The sequence below is a fragment of the Pseudochaenichthys georgianus genome, chromosome 1 (assembly GCF_902827115.2).
Source record: "Pseudochaenichthys georgianus chromosome 1, fPseGeo1.2, whole genome shotgun sequence".
In the NCBI taxonomy this organism is placed as follows: Eukaryota; Metazoa; Chordata; class Actinopteri; order Perciformes; family Channichthyidae; genus Pseudochaenichthys; species Pseudochaenichthys georgianus.
Window position 1 is genome coordinate 17,838,689 of NC_047503.1, and position 19,634 is coordinate 17,858,322.

The window sequence follows — 19,634 nt, forward strand, 5'->3', positions numbered from 1 at the left end:
TATGATCGATTGCTTTGCACATATGCGTCTTTTCTGCCATCGATTACTCGGGCCTGGATTAAACAAGGAAGCGGACGTACTGAGGGAACAGGAAGGAGATAACAAAGCCAGCAAGGATAAGCAGCAAAACAAACTACCTGCGTTACCCGTCAACGGGACAGTTAAACTATTCGCCTCGTTTTGACAGGTTCATGTTCATGCAGGAGGGCAGGCTGCTGTCATGAACGGCGAAGAGCTTCCTTCCTCCGGGCTGAAGATGTCGGTGGGACTCGCTAGTTCCGCCTGAGCTCAGCTGCTGCTTCACAGGCTGCTGTCGGACACTCGGTATGTCATTTTAGCTTCCTAAATCGACTGGGCTGCACCTACAATAATATCTCTATTATTATTCTGTCAGTGAGCCAAGTTAACCTTCCTGTCTGACAGCATCTGACAGCATCTGACAGGCCACAGCAGCACTGAGAGCTGCACACTGTCACCTATATCACCAAAAGAGAGATGGCTAGGGATGGAGTGTACTTTACATATGCTGTATATGTATACATGTTTGTCGTAAAAAGTTCTGAATACTTGTGTTAAATGCTAAAACGGATAAGATTAGCCTTTATTGATTTCCAAAGGGGTAATTCTAGTGTTGCAGCAGCACAATAATCAGTACACAGTTGAAAATTAGCATGCATACATTGACAGTTTAATGCTTTGTGTCTCAAGCTGACACATTCAAGCTGTGAAAAAACGTACCCACAGAATCTTCGACCTTTGCTGTTAGATTATTAGCTTCATTTAACATCATTCCTACACATAGTATGCTGCATGCACTCTATTGCAGCATGTTTCTATAGTCTTGCTTTTGCGTAATGAGCAGTATGCCACCACGGCCTGTGTTGCACCTGTAGCCCTACCTAACACACCCTGGAGAACACTTCAACATCACTGCTACAACATTCTGTTCAAGGGAAAAAGGGCCACCGCTTGTGTGGATGTCCAAATCAGTGTTGATGAAAAATATAGCCTAATGAAGCAATACATTCCTCAGTATGCTATATTGATGAGTGTGCAGCTGGAACATCTGTTTTTTTCCATTAGCCGCTGCTGTTATTTGAGGTAACTTTAACGTAGTTGGAGACAAGATGGCTTGAATTGTTACTATGTAGGTTTCCAACCGCGAATTTTACATCCCAAAATATCAGTGTACTGGACAATGATACCTTTTACAGTTGTGGCTGCCTTGGGTATTCATTCATATTTATTGCAGCCAGAGCAAACGGTCAAAGAAATGCAGGAGGATATGGCACGTCAGAAGCTTGCACACAATAGAATGAAACTCTCTCTAATGGTCACACATGCAGAGCACACAGCACACACAGTGACATGTGTCCTCTGCTTTTAACCCATCCTAGTAGTAGGAGTCTAGTACTAGGAGCAGTGGGCAGCTATTGTACAGCGCCTGGGGAGCAATGGGAGTGAGGGGGGGGGGGGGGGGGGGATGTCCGGTGCCTTGCTCAAGGGCACCAAGGCAGGGCCCAGGAGGTGAACTGGGACCTCTCCAAGTAGCAGTCCACACTCCATATTTAGGTCTGGTCGGGGGGCTTGAACCAGCAACTCTACGGCTCCCAGTCCAAGCCCCTACTGACTGAGACACTGCTGGACTGTGCAACCTGGTACATATAGGCTCTGTGGACAGGGAAACATGTTGACTCAAGATGGCACACACTGAGCAATGATTACATTTAACATCAACACCAAGTGGCCGATCAAATGAAAGATGGCAAATATTCCTCAAGTTGTTTTTTATTCAGGCAATCAAATGTTTTAGTCTCAATGGCCTGTGAGAAACCAAATTGACCTGTTATTTTAATTGAGTTTTGAGTGTGGCTTGAGAGGTCTTTAAACAAGGCTTGATGCCGCCACACTCCTTCCCAAAGGAAAGACTGTTTCAATCTCTATTTTCCTCTTCTCATTGGGCCCGAACAGGGACATGTGTCTTTAGCAGGCTGTGACATTAGCTGGCCAGGAGTCTTGTTGCCTTTCTCTCTGTCAATTCACCCTCTGAACCCTGCCTTCTTTTCCTCACTGTGTACAGACGATGCAGGGCGTGTCCCAGGACCCCTCACGTGGTGCAGGGGAAGGGGGGGAGATGGCACACCCTCTATCCAAAGAGACCCCCGGGTCTCCAGATGCGTCTGAGTTGGGGAGCCCGCGGTGCACGCAGAACTTTGACCTCCTCAACATGGTTGTGTCCTATAAGAGGATGGCTCTGTTTCTAGAACCAGCTGCAGATGCTGTGGAGGTGACCCGCTTCCTGCTCGGGTGTGTATGTGTGTGTGTGTGTGTGTGTTTGTGTGTGTGTGTGTGTGTGTGTGTGGCCTATTTGAGCATAACAAATCGCTTTCCCCCATGAGCAGCAGGAAGAACATTTTAAACTCAATATCTGCCTTTTGTATCCCTCAGATGGAAGATGCCCCTGTGCTCTCTTTTTGTCTGTTTGTTCCTAAATGTCTTCTTCTGCACTATTACTGAAGGTAAGATGAGGCATTCGGTGCTGATATTGATGAAGCTTTTGCTTGGTGATTTAAAGGTCACCCATTGTGCAAAATCCACTTTTTCATGTCTCTTCTACATCACCACGTGTCCCCTCTGTGGAAAGAGACTCTGAAAGTTTCAGGAACAAAGATTCCCTCTCTTTTTGTTCTGATCCATTTATATAAAAACCTGCCTAAAAATGAGCTGATCAGATTTTGTCCACTTTATGATGTCATAACCATTAGCCAATTACCAACCAAGGTACCCCCCCCCCCCCCCCCCACCTTATCGCCTGAATCTCCTCCTAGAGCACCATTGTGTTCCTTTTAACCAAGTCTCTCTCAGAGGGCCGTGGGGAGGGGCTCCTTATTTTCATCTAAAGTAACAGGCAGAGAATCAGCACTTTTGAAACGGGGCTGAAACAGAGGGGATTATGGGATGCTACAATGATCTGTTTGGTAACACTTCAGAGACTTGTTTTGTTTATATGTGCGACCTATAATATATCAAGGAAAAACAGTATAATAGGGGAACTTTAAAAGACTTGTGAATGATTTATTAACCCGCTGTTGTGTCTGCTTCTCTGGCCTCAGTGGGCTGGATCACAGTGGGCGTGGTGTCCGTGGCGCTGCCTGCTGCCCTGGGTTACCTGCAGGACAGGTGTGGGGGCAGAGCTTCAGATTCAGAGCTCCACAAGATGCGCTATCACGCCGTGCACCGCAGGGACCTGCAGACGGTGCACCTCACCAAACAGGAGGCCATGCTGGAAGTCAAAGACCTGTAAGGCTGCAGGGGGGGGGGGGGTTGTGTCCTGCAAGGCTAATTACTTAGGATTATATTCATCACAGATTCATCTTCTAAAAAAAGAAAATCTTGAGTTTTCTTTTTCTTAGATGTTAGCAGCCTAAACCCCCAAACATATTCAGTTTACTAGCGCATAATACAAAGTAAATACCAATTACAGTATTATCTTTAAGAAGCTTTTTTGGTATTTTTGCTATGAAAACAATAACAGTAATTAAACAGTAATCATACATTTGCCTTTTTATTTTCTGTTAAACCATAAAATGTACTTATCAGTTCAGCTTGTTTGTTATAGTGTTATAAATGCGTAGGAACTCTGTAAAGTATTCCTTGAACTTTATTTTCCCAAATTCCCTTTTTTTCCCTTCACAATAATAATAATGAATATCCTTGAGGCCTTACACATTTGGTTTATCCATTTCTTATGTCATAGAACATTTGCAAAGCTGTTTAAAAAATGGGTCCCCAATCAATAAACCTTTCTCTACTACTCTTTTTGGAAGAAACTGTCTCTTGTTCCTACATGTTATATGTCCATGTACCTGGTGTTTCTTCACGTATGGGTTGATGTTACTACTGTGTTTGTGAGTGCTCATGTTTTCTGTCTTCTCCAGGTTGAAGCACTTGGATGACATGCTGTCCTCTGCCTGCCTGTCAGCAGAAACCTTTTACAGAGTCCTGTACTGGGACGATCACATCACGTCATCAAGGTCTGCACACACACACACACACACACACACACACACACACACACACACACACACACACACACACACACACACACACACACACACACACACACACACACACACACACACACACACACACACACACACACACACACACACACACACTCACACTCACACTCACGGACAATAACACCAGTGGTTGAGTAGACATTACTCAACAGGGAAGTCATTGATCATTACTACTCTTCCTCTCATGGACGATTCAACGATAGATCGGCAAAGCTTTGTTTTTATATTGATGTTGTCAAAGGTGACATTTACATGGACTAACCTACAGTAACAAAGGCTAGGAAGTAAGGCAAGTGCTTAGCATAAAATATCAGAAGCATTGAGACAAAAGCCTACTTTGCCGTACTTAGTGCCCTGGCACTTAATGCCCCAGGGCACTAAGTACCAATGGCGTTCACACCGGAGTACTTTTCCCTGAGGGAAGTTTACGCAAATGAGCCGCTGACGTCACTTCGTCTTCTTCTGCTTTGGGTTTACTGGCAGGCCGCAAACAACTTCACGGCGTATACTGCCACCCGAAGTCCCCGGAGTTAGGGACTGGCTTCAGTAGAAGCTGCTGGGACTCCCAGCACCTCCTCATCACTCCACCGCTCCCATGTTTTCTTTTGTGTTGCCATAAGTTGTTCTCTCTCCGTTGGTGTGCGGGGCTAATGCTAATAATGCTAATGCCATGTGGTTTGCAATTCTCCCAGCCAATAGAAATTGGTACTTTTTTGGTGCCACCTCTCTAGCAGGCACTGAAAATGGGGGTAAAAGTTCCCAGCACTAAGTACTCTTTTTGGTGTGAACGCGACATAAGGGGTACTAACGGAACTAAACGGGAAAAGTACTCCGGTGTGAACCTGCCAAAATAAAGAGCAAAAAATACACCTGAAACGGAAAGTCATTAAAGAGCAATGAGAATAGACAATTAAACGATATAAGGGATGAGCATAGTTGGACATTACATTACATTACATTACATTTAGCTGACGCTTTTATCCAAAGCGACTTACAATAAGTGCATTCGACCAGGAAGACACAACCTTGAAGAAAACAGAATCATATAAGTACATCAGGTTTCATAGAGCCAAACATTTCAAGTGCTACTCAACTGGCTTTAGATAAGCCAGTCCTTTGTTAGTATATAAGTGCTCTGTTAGCAGTTCTTTGTTAGTCATTCTATCGCTCGAAGTGGAGTCGAAAGAGATGAGTTTTCAGTCTGCGCCGGAAGGTGTGCAGGCTTTCTGCTGTCCTGATGTCAGTGGGGAGCTCATTCCACCATTAGAAAATTAAACGATATAAGGCATAAGCATAGGTGGACATTAGAAAATGGACATTTTTAGTTGTTGTCGTAATTTAAGTTTTAAAATACTTGAAGCATAACTGTAAGTTGTATTCCATGAGATACCATTAACTAGCATCTAAAGTACAAACATATCATAATTACAAGATATATACCAGAATATAATTGAAAAAAATAAAACAAATGTAGATAAGAGTAAAAAGGCCAAATGCATTATGATACATTAAAAGAATCAAAGCAGGGGACAAGCAAGTGTAAGGTCTTTATTTAGCAGCTCAAATTGTATGGTACTTAAATGATTACTTACTTACAATAAGCTTCTCACATGTGAGGATGTTCTGGTACTTTTATGTTTATCTAAGTGTGACCTGACATTATTGATGTCTCCGTCCAGGTTCTATGGAGCGATGTTAGTCCTGGCATGCCTGCTGTACGTGGCTCCTCTGGGCTGGGTGTTCGCTGGGCTGAACAGCGCCACCTTCCTGTGGAACAGAGACTTCTGCAGAGGTCAGTTCATCCCCTATGGATCGAGCAACGCTGAACACATGATTTAAGAGATTAAAGCTAAAGTGTTTTTTATCCCGCAGTTTTGTTGGACCTCAGGAAGCTGCTCCACATGGGCCAGGCCTCAGAGGGGAAGTGTGAAGAACAGGAGCACGGCCACTTGTTGGACCAGACCCCCACACCAACTAGCCTGGAGGTGAGAGTGCTGGAGAAATGTGTGGGTTGGATACTGAAGGATTTAGTGGTTGTGATTTACATTAAAACCAACCGTGAATGTAAGCCTCTTGTGCAGTTCATCCCATGCTCTCAATGTATTTATCTCGTGCGAGTAATGTAAATCCTTTAGTTATAGCACGACCGCTGTCCAAGGTGCTGATCCCGGGATCAGCCCAGTATTTATATATTTATCTATGCTAAGTGTGTGTGTTTGTGTGATGACAGGACCTGTCTCCTGGCAGTGTGGAGGAAGCGGAGGAGGCAGAGCCTGATGATGAGTTTAAGGATGCCATTGAGGTAAATTCTACTCTCAACAACATTTTCTCTCGCATTTTATCACGTCGCAGTTTGGTATATCCCTTAGATCAGTTGCTTTATAAATGACATTCATTCAATTTGTTCTTGCTAATTGTAATTCTTCATTATCAGTTGTGATGGCGAAATAAAAAAAACAACTGATGTATCTGGTATATCTTATGCATTGGCGAGAACAAAAAAATATGCTCAAAAGCCACACATGGATAAAAAAAGAATCATTACAGCAAATAAAATGAAAATTGCATGCAACAGGTAGACTTAAATCAAGGTGCAGAGAAACCAGGAAATCAGGATGCACACGGAGTGCCTCGGCAAATCTTTTTTTTCAATAGTGTAAAGTAGAGGATTCATTTTAAATGTTGCTTCACGAAATTCATATCTTAACATTGTTAATAACTGGACTGAACATGCTCTATAGTCCCAGTATGGTAAACATTGCTGGTAAATGAAGGTAAAATAATTTAATATTTGAATCAGAATTGTTGGCGCTTCCCATGATTGTGTGAAAAATCCTCCTCTTCTGACATGTGTCCTGTTACTTCCCGTTTCTTTCTGCTGTCCTCTGTCCTCAGGAACATTCAGTTCACCTGCAGGTAAGTGTCTAGTGTCACCCCCCCTCTCTCTAGTAGAGGTTAATGCACGGTTTCAGTAAAGTCGCACTAAAGAACTACCTGACGCATGAATGACTTCATGTGTGGTTGTGTGAGGGGGCCTTGTGTTGTGTTTCTTGCTGTTGAAGCATGGTTTTGGGTATGCTTAATACCAGTGTCTGTGGGTAACATGGTTCTCATGTGTTGTTCTGTTCCTTATAAGGAAACCCCTCTGGTCTTAGTGGTAAGTGGATTTCCCAGTGTCTCCCATCCATCAATCCATCTGTCAATGTGTTTGTCCCCAAGGCATGAGTTATAATAGTGATAGTAGCATTATCATTAACACGCCTATAATTGATGTCTCCAATAACCCCATCATACCGGGTTCTCATTAGTATCTACTATCTAGTCATTCATGGTTGGAATTTTACGAGACATATTATATTAGTGAAATCAACTTTTCATTCCTCATTCCATTCCAGTTAAATTGACAAATGTAGTGTTGCAGTGTTAAAGAGGTATTTTGTGTTTTCCATTTGTCTAATTCCATAACATAGTGACATCATGATGTAACACTTGTGCTTTTGTTGGCTATTGCTCCAACACATTGTACATCATTTGCTAAGGGGCGGGACAGCTATAAGCAGTTGACCAATCACAACAGAGCCAGCAGCTAACCAATCAGAGCAGACTGGGCTCTGATTTCAGACAGAGGGTGAGAAGGCAGTATGAGACAAATAATGACCTTTTTGAGCTTTAAATCAGGGAAACATGTCACAGTAGAGACACTCAATACTAATATGAACCTGAACATTAGCATATCAGTGCCTCTTTAATGAAAGCACGTTATGATAAAAGCATTCTATATATAGGCATATTTAATCATGTAAGGCATAAGAAATGTGGCTGCTCACATCAAAGCCTGTTTATAAAAGCATGTTTTTAGGAGGGATTTAAAAGAAGTTAATGTCTGACCTGATGGTATATTAATAAGGTCAGTTTTAAAAGGACATAATGATGCAATTATGTCTCCCTAGGGCATGGGTTGGCAATGGCCCGCCAGCAATAATATTTGGTCTGGAAAATTATTTTGAGAATAAAAATAAAATATTATTTTGAGATTTTTTTTTTATACAATATCGGACCGACAGTCACACATATAGGCTATAATGTCCGAATAGAGAATCTACCTACAACTGAAGAATGCTTATTGTACTTTTACCCATGTTGAGAGTGAATGACACACGGCACAGGCACAATCTGGCAGCGTGGTGCACTGACGCTGATAGTGGATCAATAAGTAGGAGGACAGCGCATGGTGCTGACATAGCCAACATGCGGTTTGAAAAAAAAAACATCAGCACATTAAATCATTCAAAGGTAATGTTTACTTATATGTGAACAGTAACAAAGTTCAGTCAAAACATTGACAACAAAATCGGAGAAGCCGCTTGATCATGGAGGGCGAGGGGTGGCGGTGCATACGCTGCCACCCCAGTTGGCAGCTTTGTTTTGAAAGAAAAGTTTTGGCTCATCGGACATTTATGAGAAAATCCCTAATGTCCGAGTGCAAGTGAATGCAGCACAAGACGCGAGCCTTGTAACCCCATCCCCCGGCCCTGGCCCGAGCGAGGAAATGTGATTGTCATTTGAACGGGACGGCGCAAAACGAGAAGCATTTGGTCTACAATGACAGAGAAGAGACTCTTAAGTTTGGCTGTACTCAGCATTGATTCAAAACGCACTAAAGCTTTGGATCTTAATCAGCTTGAGCAGGGGTGGGCTGGGCATCTGGAGAATCACAGAACGGCACTGCAGCGAGGCCCTAGGGTGTCCTTGTGTTTGGCAGATAAGTACAGTCGGATAAGCATACATTTAATTTTGTATATAAATCCAAGTATTTAGCAGCTTTTGTGAATCTCAGCAGTGGCACTAGGACTTCCCGTCATCTTGCTTGATTTATTTGCCTACTACCATTCCTCAAACCGGTTGAAATTCACAACATAATCACATTGAATTTTATCCACTTAAACCGTACCGCTGAGTTTGGCTCTGTTTAATGCCAAGGGTTTCATCCTTCCAAAGACTTAACTTGAGATTACACAGTATGTGACTGCATTTTTCTTTGTCCGCCCCCCCCCCTCCCCCTCTCCCACAGGAGGATGATGACGGGCCTCTCGGAGCTCCAGAGTATGACACCATCTCTGAAAATGGTCTCTTGAGCCGCAACGAGCCAATACGCAGCAAGGTGTCCAAACTGACAGAGAAACTGCGCAAACGTTACCCCACCGCCTGCACAGGTCAGTCTGACTCAGGCACTTTTGTATATCCTATTTATACCCATCAGTAATGATGAAGGATCGGTCCGTCTCAAAAGACACATTTTATGTCTTTTTCTCCAAAGGCAACTGTTCTAGCTGCAATGCTGTCTTCTCTGTGCTGAAGAAAAGGGTGAGAGTTGTGAAATGATGAAGATATTTTAAGGGTCTCGTCATCATCACATGCATTTAATCTTATTCTTGTCACAATGTCTCTTTGTATTATAGAGGAGCTGCAGTAACTGTGGCAACAGCTTCTGTTCCCGTTGCTGTTCCTTCAAGGTGCTCAGATCTTGCATGGGGGCAACAGGTGAGAAGGGAAAATGTAAACACATTTTTATAATACTAACATACAACAGACTGTTCAAATTGCATGGCAGTTGCATCACGTCACATCCATTGGTCGTGACTTATTATCTTATGCTACCATTGTCTTCTCTTCTGCAGCTCCAGAGGCCCAGAGAGAGACCGTGTTTGTTTGTGCTGCCTGTAATTGCTCTCTCATCAAGTTACAATGAGATGTCTCCCAGCGGCCGGCTGGAGGCCAAGCACTGTTCGACCCCCGAGCCCTCCTCCAAGTTACTGAAACCCTAATGCCTTTATTTTCAAGTTAAGGCACTCATATTTGTCAAGGAGCCCTCTTGCCCTCAGCAGTTCCTCCCCTTCTTAGCTGCTTGTGTTGCTTATGGGACATTTTCTGTAATATGTTTTAAAATGTTCACTGTCAATGGCAAACTGGACCTTTATGAATCAATGAGACTTGCTACAGAGCACATGGCTCCAAAATCAAAGGACATGTTCCCTTTGCTGAGCAGAGGGAAGTGCAAAGCATGCAGAGCGGAGGCCAGAATTGGGCCAGTGGTGTCGGGTTGATAGGCTGATGATGGTTTTGCTTTGACTTGCTTTGCCTCGCCACAGAGTTACTTCCACTCGAATGTTGATATCTTCAGCCCTGTGTAGCGGTTTAAGTGTACTGTAATTATGGGGGAGACTTTTCTCTATGAACAAGGCTAAGGCTAGCGGGATGCATGTGTCAGTGTGAGCAAAGTTTGAATGTGGTCTGTTCAGATGAACAAAATAATGGACTGCGACCAAATGAAGCTCCACATTTGCTTTTGATTCTGTGTGCGGCTAGTTTGCCTGTTTGCTGTCCATCAATGCACTTTGACCTACAGCTGGTGCAACATAGTCATGTGGTTTTCTCTTAGCTTGTCCCAGGCTTTGAGTGCAATGTGTATTTTCCTATCAACTAGAAGAGCTTACAAGACACAAGAGTAATACATATGGCATGCCATCAAATCAAGGCTGGAGGACATGAAGTAAATCATATATCAGAGTATTTTTTACCAAATCACTTAATATCGATATTTAGACGATATTATAGGATTAACCATCAATGCTCTCACAAAATGTTTAAACAATGAGCATTTTGATCAGTAATCATCAGTAATGTTAATGTAATGACTATGTGGGTAAAGGCAAATTCAGATCATTTCGGCAATGCAACCTTTAAAATGGGAAAAGACAAAGCTCTATATGTATTAATATATAGCCCAGCCCTACATACAATAATGGTAAATATATGATGGTAAACTGCTATTGCATGGCCTGCTGGAATGGAGCACATTACTTTGTTGCCAATGACCAGGTTGTGATGTTTTAAGTGGGCCAGCTTGGTCCACTTGTAATGATCAAATTGGAGCTTCATTTTGGTCGTCATTTTCACTGCAATGACATGTCAGATGTTGGGGGTAAAGCAGCATCCTTTAAGTCAAAAACTGCTCGAGGATCCATTGACCTTGGGCTTTTCCTCTCACTGGATCAAAGTTGACCCAACTGGATTGAAGTTGAATACACAGACTGAGCAGCCAGCTTAAATAATCGTGAGGCCTCACACTCTTGAAAGCAGGACTTGAAAGAATTGATGTGGAGGCGCTATTACCCAAAATGTGGATTGTGGTGAAAACTGTTGTTTTAATCATGATGCAGACGCAGATGATTGTAAGAGTTTGCTTTGCTTTTATTGTAATCGGATACAAATTGTTACTATACGTTGTTCTACTATATCTAATATATATTTAATTTAAAGCTCCAGAAAGTGCAAGTTCTTATTTGACCTAATGATTAAATCTGTATATATTGCCCCTACTTTATGGATGAGATATGTCATTATTAAAAAATAAACTCTGTGGTGATTTCAATAACTTAAAGTAACTGTCATTGTCTTTTTGACTTGGAGATTTCTGGCAGAAGTATTGACTCAAAAAGAAAGAGTGGCTATTATTAAAACCATAAAAATGAAATGAATACCTTATTGTACGACCTAAACATTATGTTGACAATCAGTAGAGCAGTTTATTTCAGGTTTTTCAGTTTGAAATAAATGTAAATTACTTTTGGAAAACCAAATGTATTGTGTATTCAGAGACTGTAAATACAATCTTCAAAGCTGCTAACTTTCACTTAAATATACACAAATAAAAACATTTTTACAAATATCACATACCAATTCTGCCATTAAAGCCCCCCAAATCCAACAATCCGGTCCTTTAAGTATTTGCTCCCCGTACATGTTTCCCATGCAATAGTAATACAATTTGAATTGAATTCCATCTGTCTACACTATGTTCATGGTCCTGGTATTGTGCATGCAGTCATGGATTATGGGGACACTTAAAAAGATCAGTGGTCTTTATTATTTTGAGTAACTTGAATAACTAGTTCAAATATTGTCTTTTAAACTCATGGTAGACATTGGAAAAGCTGAATTAATATGACCTAAATCAGGGGTGGGAAAATAATTGTCCAAAGGGGCCTCATGAGAAACTGGGACTGCGGTGGAGGGCCGAACCAATACACTGAACTCAATTCTGCTCAATATCAATTTCTTTCTTTATATAAAAGCAGCAGTAAGGTTTTGAGCAGCTGCTACTGGTCACAGAATATAAAATCAAGCTATTTGATTTCATATTCTGTGACAACAAACCCAACATCGTACTACTATTTAAACAATATTAACAAAAAACAATTGAGCAATTAGAATTAAACTAAATTAACATGTTTATACAGTATTTTATGTCTTTAAATAAAGCAGTATATTGTACGGTTATGATACTTGCCAATTGGTAGAACATATTAAATTGAGCTAAGGGGGTACAGGCACGGAAACAAACCCAACATTTCATCATTATTTAAAGTTTAAACAGCAGTCACAAAAACAATTTGCAATTAACAACATTTATAGTTGTTACAGTATGTAATGTATTTATAAAGAGCAGTATATTGCAAGGTTTTGAGTAGCTGCTACTGGTGAGAGAACATGCAATTGAATTATAAAAAGGTGGAGTAACACCATTTAAATGTTAAACAACATTCACAAAAACAAGTGTTGACACATGTTTAGGTCCTACTCATAGACTATAAAGGTCCTACTGTACTTTCGTTAGCCCCGCCCCTCTCTCTCTCCTTCCCCCGCCCTTCCCCCCTGCCCCCCTCCTCCCTCCACTCTTCCAATCTGTCCCCGTGCGTGTCCAACTAAAGCGATTTCCGCGCATGTAGGCAGGGACTCGTCCCCACGGCGGCGGATGGCAACATGGCGACAGAGGTAAGTCTGTCATATTATCTCTCTCACATTACGGTCGAAGTTTGGCTTAACAACCGCTCACCGTCTGAATAACACCTGTGCCGTTACCGTGGTGAACGAGGGCAGTGTATCCTGAAACTGTGCCACACTGTGCGGCTCACTTCAAGCACTACTGACGGCTGTGTGTGCGTGTGTTTCTGTCTGTGTGTGTGTGTCCTACATTAAAATGCCAGTGGCGTCCGAGCCGAGGGCTGTTTTCTTTTATGAAGAACGTGATCTGGCGTTTGTAACACTGCACGCTATTAGCAGTCAGCTGTGCTTAACAGACTCTGAAATAGGGCACACACAGGGGATCACTTACCCGGCGATGTTAAGCTGTTTTGGTGTTTTTGTCTTGTTGAGACGCCCTGTTAATCCTGTGACCGCACACACACACACACACACACGCACGCACGCACGCACACACACACACAGTGTTCAGCACCATGGACAGAAGCCGCCCTGACCTTCCTCTATCTATGCTTTTCCAGCCTGCATCAGTGCTCTCAGATTAAAAAAAATAAATAATCATGTGCTATAACATTTTTTTAATCCAACATACACTTGAATGTTATCAACATTCCTGGCACATGCCCAACATATTCCAAGAGTGTGGGTGGCCCTTCGTCAGTGTGCCTCATCTCTTGTTCCGCCTGTTCGATCTGTTGTGAGCTGGAGTGAAACGTTGTCCTGTCTTCTGCAAGCTCTGCTCCCGTGTGTCCGATACCGGGCTCCGCTCCAACAGACAACAAGGCAGAAGCGATGGCAGACATTGAGCCGCGGAGTGATTGATCACACCTTGTCTGCCTATCGTCTATCATCCTGCACTTCCAAACCGCCCACTGTTTGTACACATTGCGCGTGGACAGGTCCTCGGGGAGATGGAGCTCTCTTTGGAGACTCATTAAAGATATGCTTTCTGACTGTTTGTCGGAGTGCCTTTTGTTTTTGGTTCTTTTGTTTTTACTCCTGTTTTCCTTTGTAAAGCGACATTGGGTCCCATGAAAGGCGCTATATAAATCCTATTATTATTATTATTATTATACTCTATCAAACCTTACTGTGTGTGTGTGTGTGTGTGTGTGTGTGTGTGTGTGTGTGTGTGTGTGTGTGTGTGTGTGTGTGTGTGTGTGTGTGTGTGTGTGTGTGTGTGTGTGTGTGTGTGTGTGTGTGTGTGTGTGTGTGTGTGTGTGTGTGTGTGTGTGTGTGTGTGTGTGTGTGTGTGTGTGTGTGATGTATCCTCCTCAGTTCCACAATCTGCAAGAGTTGAGGCACAGTGCATCTCTGGCGAATAAGGTCTTCATCCAGAGGGACTACAGCGAAGGGACCACCTGCAGGTTTCAGACCAAGTTCCCCTCCGAGCTGGAGAGCAGGGTGAGGGAGCCTGTTACTTTGTATTACATGTCAAAAGTGTTCACGGTGGGTTGTCATTGTATCCTAGGCAACCCTTACAATTATAAATGGATTTGAATGTTTATTGGGAGCCATCGTAGTACTAGATTGAAACCACAGTAATGCTTTATCTATTATTGTATTGCAGTAAGTCCTTATTTTGATGAAGCTTCTCATTATTATGTTAGGCTTTTATTTGTGACATGAAATAAAAACACACACTCCTTGAAGCTCTTTGTATATCAAGAGATGCTTTACAGTATCAGTAATACAAACATTTCTACAAACATCTTTTAACTTTTGAAGCCACACTACTCCACCAATCCCTATACATTCAAATAATAACAAATGCATCAAAAGTATGTATCTTGTGAATACCTACTACTTTAGATGAATGTATTACCTTAACACAATAGTTTTCCTGTCTCCACGTTTAGTCTCAAACAAAGGTGAAATGCCATAAAAGGATCCTCCCCACTTCCTACCCTGCTGCTCATGACTTGGTTTGTGTCTACAGATTGAGCGGAAACTGTTCGAGGACACCGTGAAGACGTTGAATAATTACTACACAGAGGCAGAGAAGATTGGAGGCCAGTCCTACCTGGAGGGATGTCTGGCCTGCTCCACAGCGTACCTCATCTTCCTCTGCATGGAGACGCGCTATGAGAAGGTCAGACTGCCAATGTCAAACGTGACGCATCATTATTATCTAGGACGAGGCTTAAAAGGTTATTTCTGATGTTTTTAAGTTGGGCTTCATGTACTTAACGTAGTCAGTGACGTAGATTGCACTTCAAATCATCTCTTCAATGCTTTAACTCAATTGTTCATCTTTCTTCCGTCTGCTAGGTGTTGAAGAAGATATCCAAGTACATTCAGGAGCAGAACGAGAAGATCTTTGCCCCCAGAGGACTGCTCATCACAGACCCCATAGAAAGGGGAATGCGTGTCGTATCCTTGCTGAACGTGCAGAAAAGCATTTATGGGTCATTCAATCATTGGAGGACATTAAGATGTTAAAGCTTTGGAAAAACAAACCCTTCTACTTTAGTTTTCTGTTATGCATGTGAGAAAAACAGGTAGTAAACCATCACGAAAATAGATTAGCTAAATTATATGCAAACATTTAATTGTACGAAAAAGATAATAATTGTACTGCAAGAAATATAACTCTGAAACTGTATTTACTCACGAATGAATCCTAGCTGCAGAATGTGCATGCAAGTTGGTCTCCAAGAAGGAGGGACGATGGAAAGGCCATTTTAGGGGCTGTTTGAGAGCGACAGTTGCAAGAAATGTGAACCCTTTGGAATGACCTGGATTTCTGCATAAGTTGGTCATAAAATGTGTTCTGATCTTCATCTAAGTCACAACAATAGACACACACAGTCTGCTTAAACTAATACCACACAAAGAATGATATGTTTTCATGTTTTAATTGAACACACCATGTAAACATTCACAGTGCAGGGTGGAAACAGTATGTGAACCCCTCGGCTAAAGACTTCTCCAAGAGCTAATTGGAGTCAGGAGTCAGCCAACCTGGAGTCCCATCAATGAGACGAGATTGGAGGTGTTGCTTAAAGCTGCCCTGCCCTATAAAAAATACACACCAGTTTTGAATTTGTTATTCTTAAGAAGCATTGCCAGATGTGAACCATGCCTCGCACAAAAGAGCTCTCAGAAGACCTACCATTAAGAATTGTTGACTTGCATAAAGTTGGAAAGGGTTACAAAAGTATCTCAAAGCCTTGATGTTCATCAGTCCACGGTAAGACAAGTTGTCTATGAATGGAGAAAGTTCAGCACTGTTGCTACTCTCCCTAGGAGTGGCCGTCCTGTAAAGATGACTGCAAGAGCACAGCGCAGAATGCTCAATGAGGTGAAGAAGAATCCTAGAGTGCAACTAGAGACTTAAAGAAATCTCTGGCACATGCTAACATCTCTGTTGACGAATCTACGATACGTAAAACACTGAACAAGAATGGAGTTCATGGGAGGACACCACGGAGGAAGCCACTGCTGTCCAGAAAAAACATTGCTGCACGTTTGAAGTTTGCAAAAGAGCACCTGGATGTTCCACAGCACTACTGGCAACATGTTCTGTGGACAGATGAAACCAAAGTTGAGTTGTTTGGAAGGAACACACAACGCTATGTGTGGAGAATCCAAAGGGTTCACATACTTTTTCTTGCAACTGTATTTGATAGTTTCAATTTCTGCAACCTTCTTTTATTTTATCTAAGGACAAGTGCATGTTTTAGCATTTTGGGCATGGATAATTTAGATGAATTTAGGTGAGACAGAAGATGTCCTCCAATTCTGGAACGCCCCTCACACCTTGTGTTTAGGAAACCACTCTCCACTGCAGACTCTTGGTCCCTAACTCTCCCACCTCTCAGATAGAGATCTCCATCTATGAAGACCGGGGCTCCAGTGGCTCCAGCTCGGGGAGCAGCTCCGTGTCTGGCAGCACCGCGCGATGACCGGCTACTTCCTGTCCCACCGTGTCCCCCTGATCCCTCACAGACCTGGAGGCCAACTAAGGACAATGATGCTCCTCCTGACCCAACACTCACATCCCAAACCTACGCTCACACAAAGCATTCTATAGCTTTCAAGATGTCCCATGCTGAAGGTGTTTAAGCTTTTCAATCACGCACTGTAGAAGTTTATTTTGCATGTGCCGACTGTGGTACTGTCAGATGCAATGTCTCAATGCAAAGAAGAAAACATTGGCTAAGTATACTTTGTGTGATCGTCGCATGACCTCCCTTCCTTCCTCTTTGAAAGAAGGCAGGACCACAAACATCATACCTCAGCTGCACCAAGCTGGACTGAATCCAACACTAACGCTGCGCACCAGGCACGTCTGCTTTAAAATAAGTTATCTGTAGCTCCAGCTGAGTTTCCAGATTTTAGCAAATGTAGGTAAGACGTACAGGTATTTGAAGGCATCGTAACGTTTCGCCCCCCAAGATTAATTGTACAAAAAAGCCTCCTTCACCTATGATGTAAATCACGCTGTCTGGTAGCAGATGTCAATCAGCCCGTCTATGTATTTCATGTAGCAGATCTTCCATGTCTTTCACATGAAGCCTATTTGCTTTTAGTCACATAAACAGACAAGCGCAGTACTAACCTCTCGGTTTTAATGAGCAAGCCTACATTTGATTATGCAAAGACATACTGTGTATTGAATGCGGTAGTAAGTAGACAAAGAATGGGTCAAAAAGTCTTCCTGAATTTTACTTCGTAGTGTTTTAAAATACACCAGTCCTTCCTTGATTTCCAAACGAACTTCCAAAGATCCGTCGCTGCCAAAAAGCTGGCTCTCAAATGTGAATGTGTGTTTTATTTTGTTGACATTTTGTGCAAGAACAAACTTTCGTACTGCTTGTTGTTTGATATGTGGCAATGAGGTGTGTATGACTGCGTCAAATAAAAACTGTTTCATCACAGCTGCCAGTCTTTCTTTGTTATTTCATTGTACATCTACAAAATAGTCCTTTTACTACATGTTGAGAGGTCACAGTAGGAATGTAGTAGTAATGCTAAATGTAATGTAGTAGTAATGCACATTAGTCGGGTGGTCTGACACAAACATCACAACTGGTAATGTTTATTGTTTGACAATATATCAATGTTTTGTTAACCAAAATAATTGTACTTTTCTTGCATGATTGCAGCGTGAACAAATAATTCATAAACATATAAAAGTGTTGATGAAAAGAAGCAACACTTCCACAACACAACTCGTGCGGTATGATCAAGTCTCATTTATCTTGTTATAAATAAACGATGCATAGCTAAAACCATAGTATAGAATACACTTCGGAATCACGTACACAAGTGTTTTGCAAGGCTGAGACTGGATTTGCAGAAGTTATTACAGAAAATGTGTTCAGTAAAGTACACCTTTGTTCAATAATGCTTTGTCACATTTAAAGGCTGCTCAGGATTTAATTCAAGTACTGATTTAATGTGAAATACAGTCTACAGGCTTCTTCAGCGATGAAAAGTTAACATGTTTGCTGTAGAACTGGTCTGAAGAACATATTAGTGATCATGCTTCCAACATGCTGCATGCACTAAATGCAGATTAGAGAGGTCCTAGAAGATTAGAAGCTGTTTTGAAAGGCTAAAATCCCAAAGTTCCCTCCAGAGTGAGTCTCTCACACACACTCCCCCTCGGCCTGAAATGCCTCCATTGGACTCCTTGGTTTACTTAACATCGTGACATCACTACGTAACACACTTCTATTGGCTAGCGCTCCAACACAATGTACGTAATAGTCTAAGGGGCAGGACAATCTATGAGCGGTTGACCAATCACAACAGCTAACCAATCAGAGCAGACTGGGCTCTGGTTTCAGACAGAGGGTGAAAAGAGGTGCTGCAGCATAGGCAGTATGAGAAGAATAAAGACTTTTTGAACATTAAAGCATGGAGACATGTCGCAGTAGAGACACAACATACTGATATGAACCTGAAAAAGAGCATAATATGTCCTCTTTAAACCCTTGCTAATTGTATTTACTAAGTTTTGGTCAGGAACATTCATTCATGCTACACTGCACTACTTTCAGCTGAGTAAGGGGCACAATACTGACCTCAGTTTTAATTCTTCACTTACAGCATTTAAAGACTTCTGCAGCAAACCAGAGCAAACAGGAAATGCCCAAACTGCTGGGTATCCAGATTCTAGGATATGCATACTGATAAAACAGGCCCACTGTTAGTGCACGTCTCAGGAAGTCGTTTAGGAAATGCTTAGTACAGACTAGTGTCGTACCGTATCATCATTACCCTGAAGACTACCATCCTCTGAGGCCTGACCGAGCAGAGAGCACCATGACACACTGTAGGAAAACTGTCTCAAAACAGGAGGCTTCAAACATGGAGACAGAGGTAGATCGGAAGCCATCCTAAAATGGAGCCAACGCTGCATGGGTGGAGGGACAGAACAGGGGATGAGAAGAAGAAAATGGTAGAGGAAAACAAACAAAGGCAGACTAAGAAAACACTGACAAGACAAAGGTTGAAACATGAAGGAGATGGCAAGATGTGAAACAAGCAGAGAGGTGCAAACCGGAGAATAATGGCTTAACTTTTGTTGTTAGTCTTTGTCATCCACAGAGTTCATGTCTTGTTCATGTTTGTTAATCTTCAGATTCTTCAGCTGGTGTTAGTGAAATGTAAAAAACTAAAATGCAGGAACCGCTAATGTTTCCTGATGCTGTCAGTGAAAGTGTTTTCTGTATCTATGAAATGATCATCTTTGCGTGTTTGACTTGTTTATGCTGT

The 19,634-nt window shown here is 42.2% G+C and overlaps 2 protein-coding genes across 6 annotated transcripts; both read left to right on the forward strand.

Moving 5' to 3' along the window:
* The first annotated feature begins 47 nt into the window (after positions 1-47).
* Positions 48-11,523, forward strand: zfyve27 (zinc finger, FYVE domain containing 27). 5 transcript variants are annotated; one of them, XM_034103685.2, is made up of 14 exons: positions 48-324; positions 2,081-2,307; positions 2,449-2,519; positions 3,114-3,300; positions 3,939-4,034; positions 5,762-5,874; positions 5,955-6,067; positions 6,313-6,384; positions 6,978-6,998; positions 7,219-7,239; positions 9,154-9,295; positions 9,400-9,446; positions 9,542-9,638; positions 9,761-11,523. In XM_034103685.2, exons 2-14 carry the CDS (start codon positions 2,084-2,086, stop codon positions 9,829-9,831), a joined length of 1,275 nt encoding a protein of 424 aa, XP_033959576.1. In that variant the 5' UTR covers positions 48-324; positions 2,081-2,083; the 3' UTR covers positions 9,832-11,523. The 5 variants fall into 5 exon arrangements, with proteins under 5 accessions (XP_033959576.1, XP_033959731.1, XP_033959655.1 ...); XM_034103764.2 differs by having other exon boundaries at positions 49-324; positions 9,542-9,623; XM_034103840.2 differs by lacking the exon at positions 7,219-7,239.
* A 1,300-nt stretch (positions 11,524-12,823) lies between these two features.
* On the forward strand, positions 12,824-17,788 carry golga7ba (golgin A7 family, member Ba). Its single transcript, XM_034092501.1, has 5 exons — positions 12,824-12,917; positions 14,184-14,309; positions 14,845-14,997; positions 15,177-15,278; positions 16,730-17,788. Exons 1-5 carry the CDS (start codon positions 12,906-12,908, stop codon positions 16,811-16,813), a joined length of 477 nt encoding a protein of 158 aa, XP_033948392.1. The 5' UTR covers positions 12,824-12,905; the 3' UTR covers positions 16,814-17,788.
* Positions 17,789-19,634: the final 1,846 nt, after the last annotated feature.

Bases quoted from the DNA above. Each gene is read 5' to 3' on its own strand.
- golga7ba (XM_034092501.1), top strand. The intron at 14,310-14,844 runs GTGAGGGAGCCT...TTGTGTCTACAG, and splicing joins CCTCCGAGCTGGAGAGCAGG to ATTGAGCGGAAACTGTTCGA. The intron at 14,998-15,176 runs GTCAGACTGCCA...TCCGTCTGCTAG, and splicing joins TGGAGACGCGCTATGAGAAG to GTGTTGAAGAAGATATCCAA.
- zfyve27 (XM_034103685.2), top strand. From the start codon at position 2,084: ATGCAGGGCGTGTCCCAGGACCCCTCACGTGGTGCAGGGGAAGGGGGG. The intron at 2,308-2,448 runs GTGTGTATGTGT...TGTATCCCTCAG, and splicing joins GTGACCCGCTTCCTGCTCGG to ATGGAAGATGCCCCTGTGCT. The intron at 9,296-9,399 runs GTCAGTCTGACT...TTTTCTCCAAAG, and splicing joins TTACCCCACCGCCTGCACAG to GCAACTGTTCTAGCTGCAAT.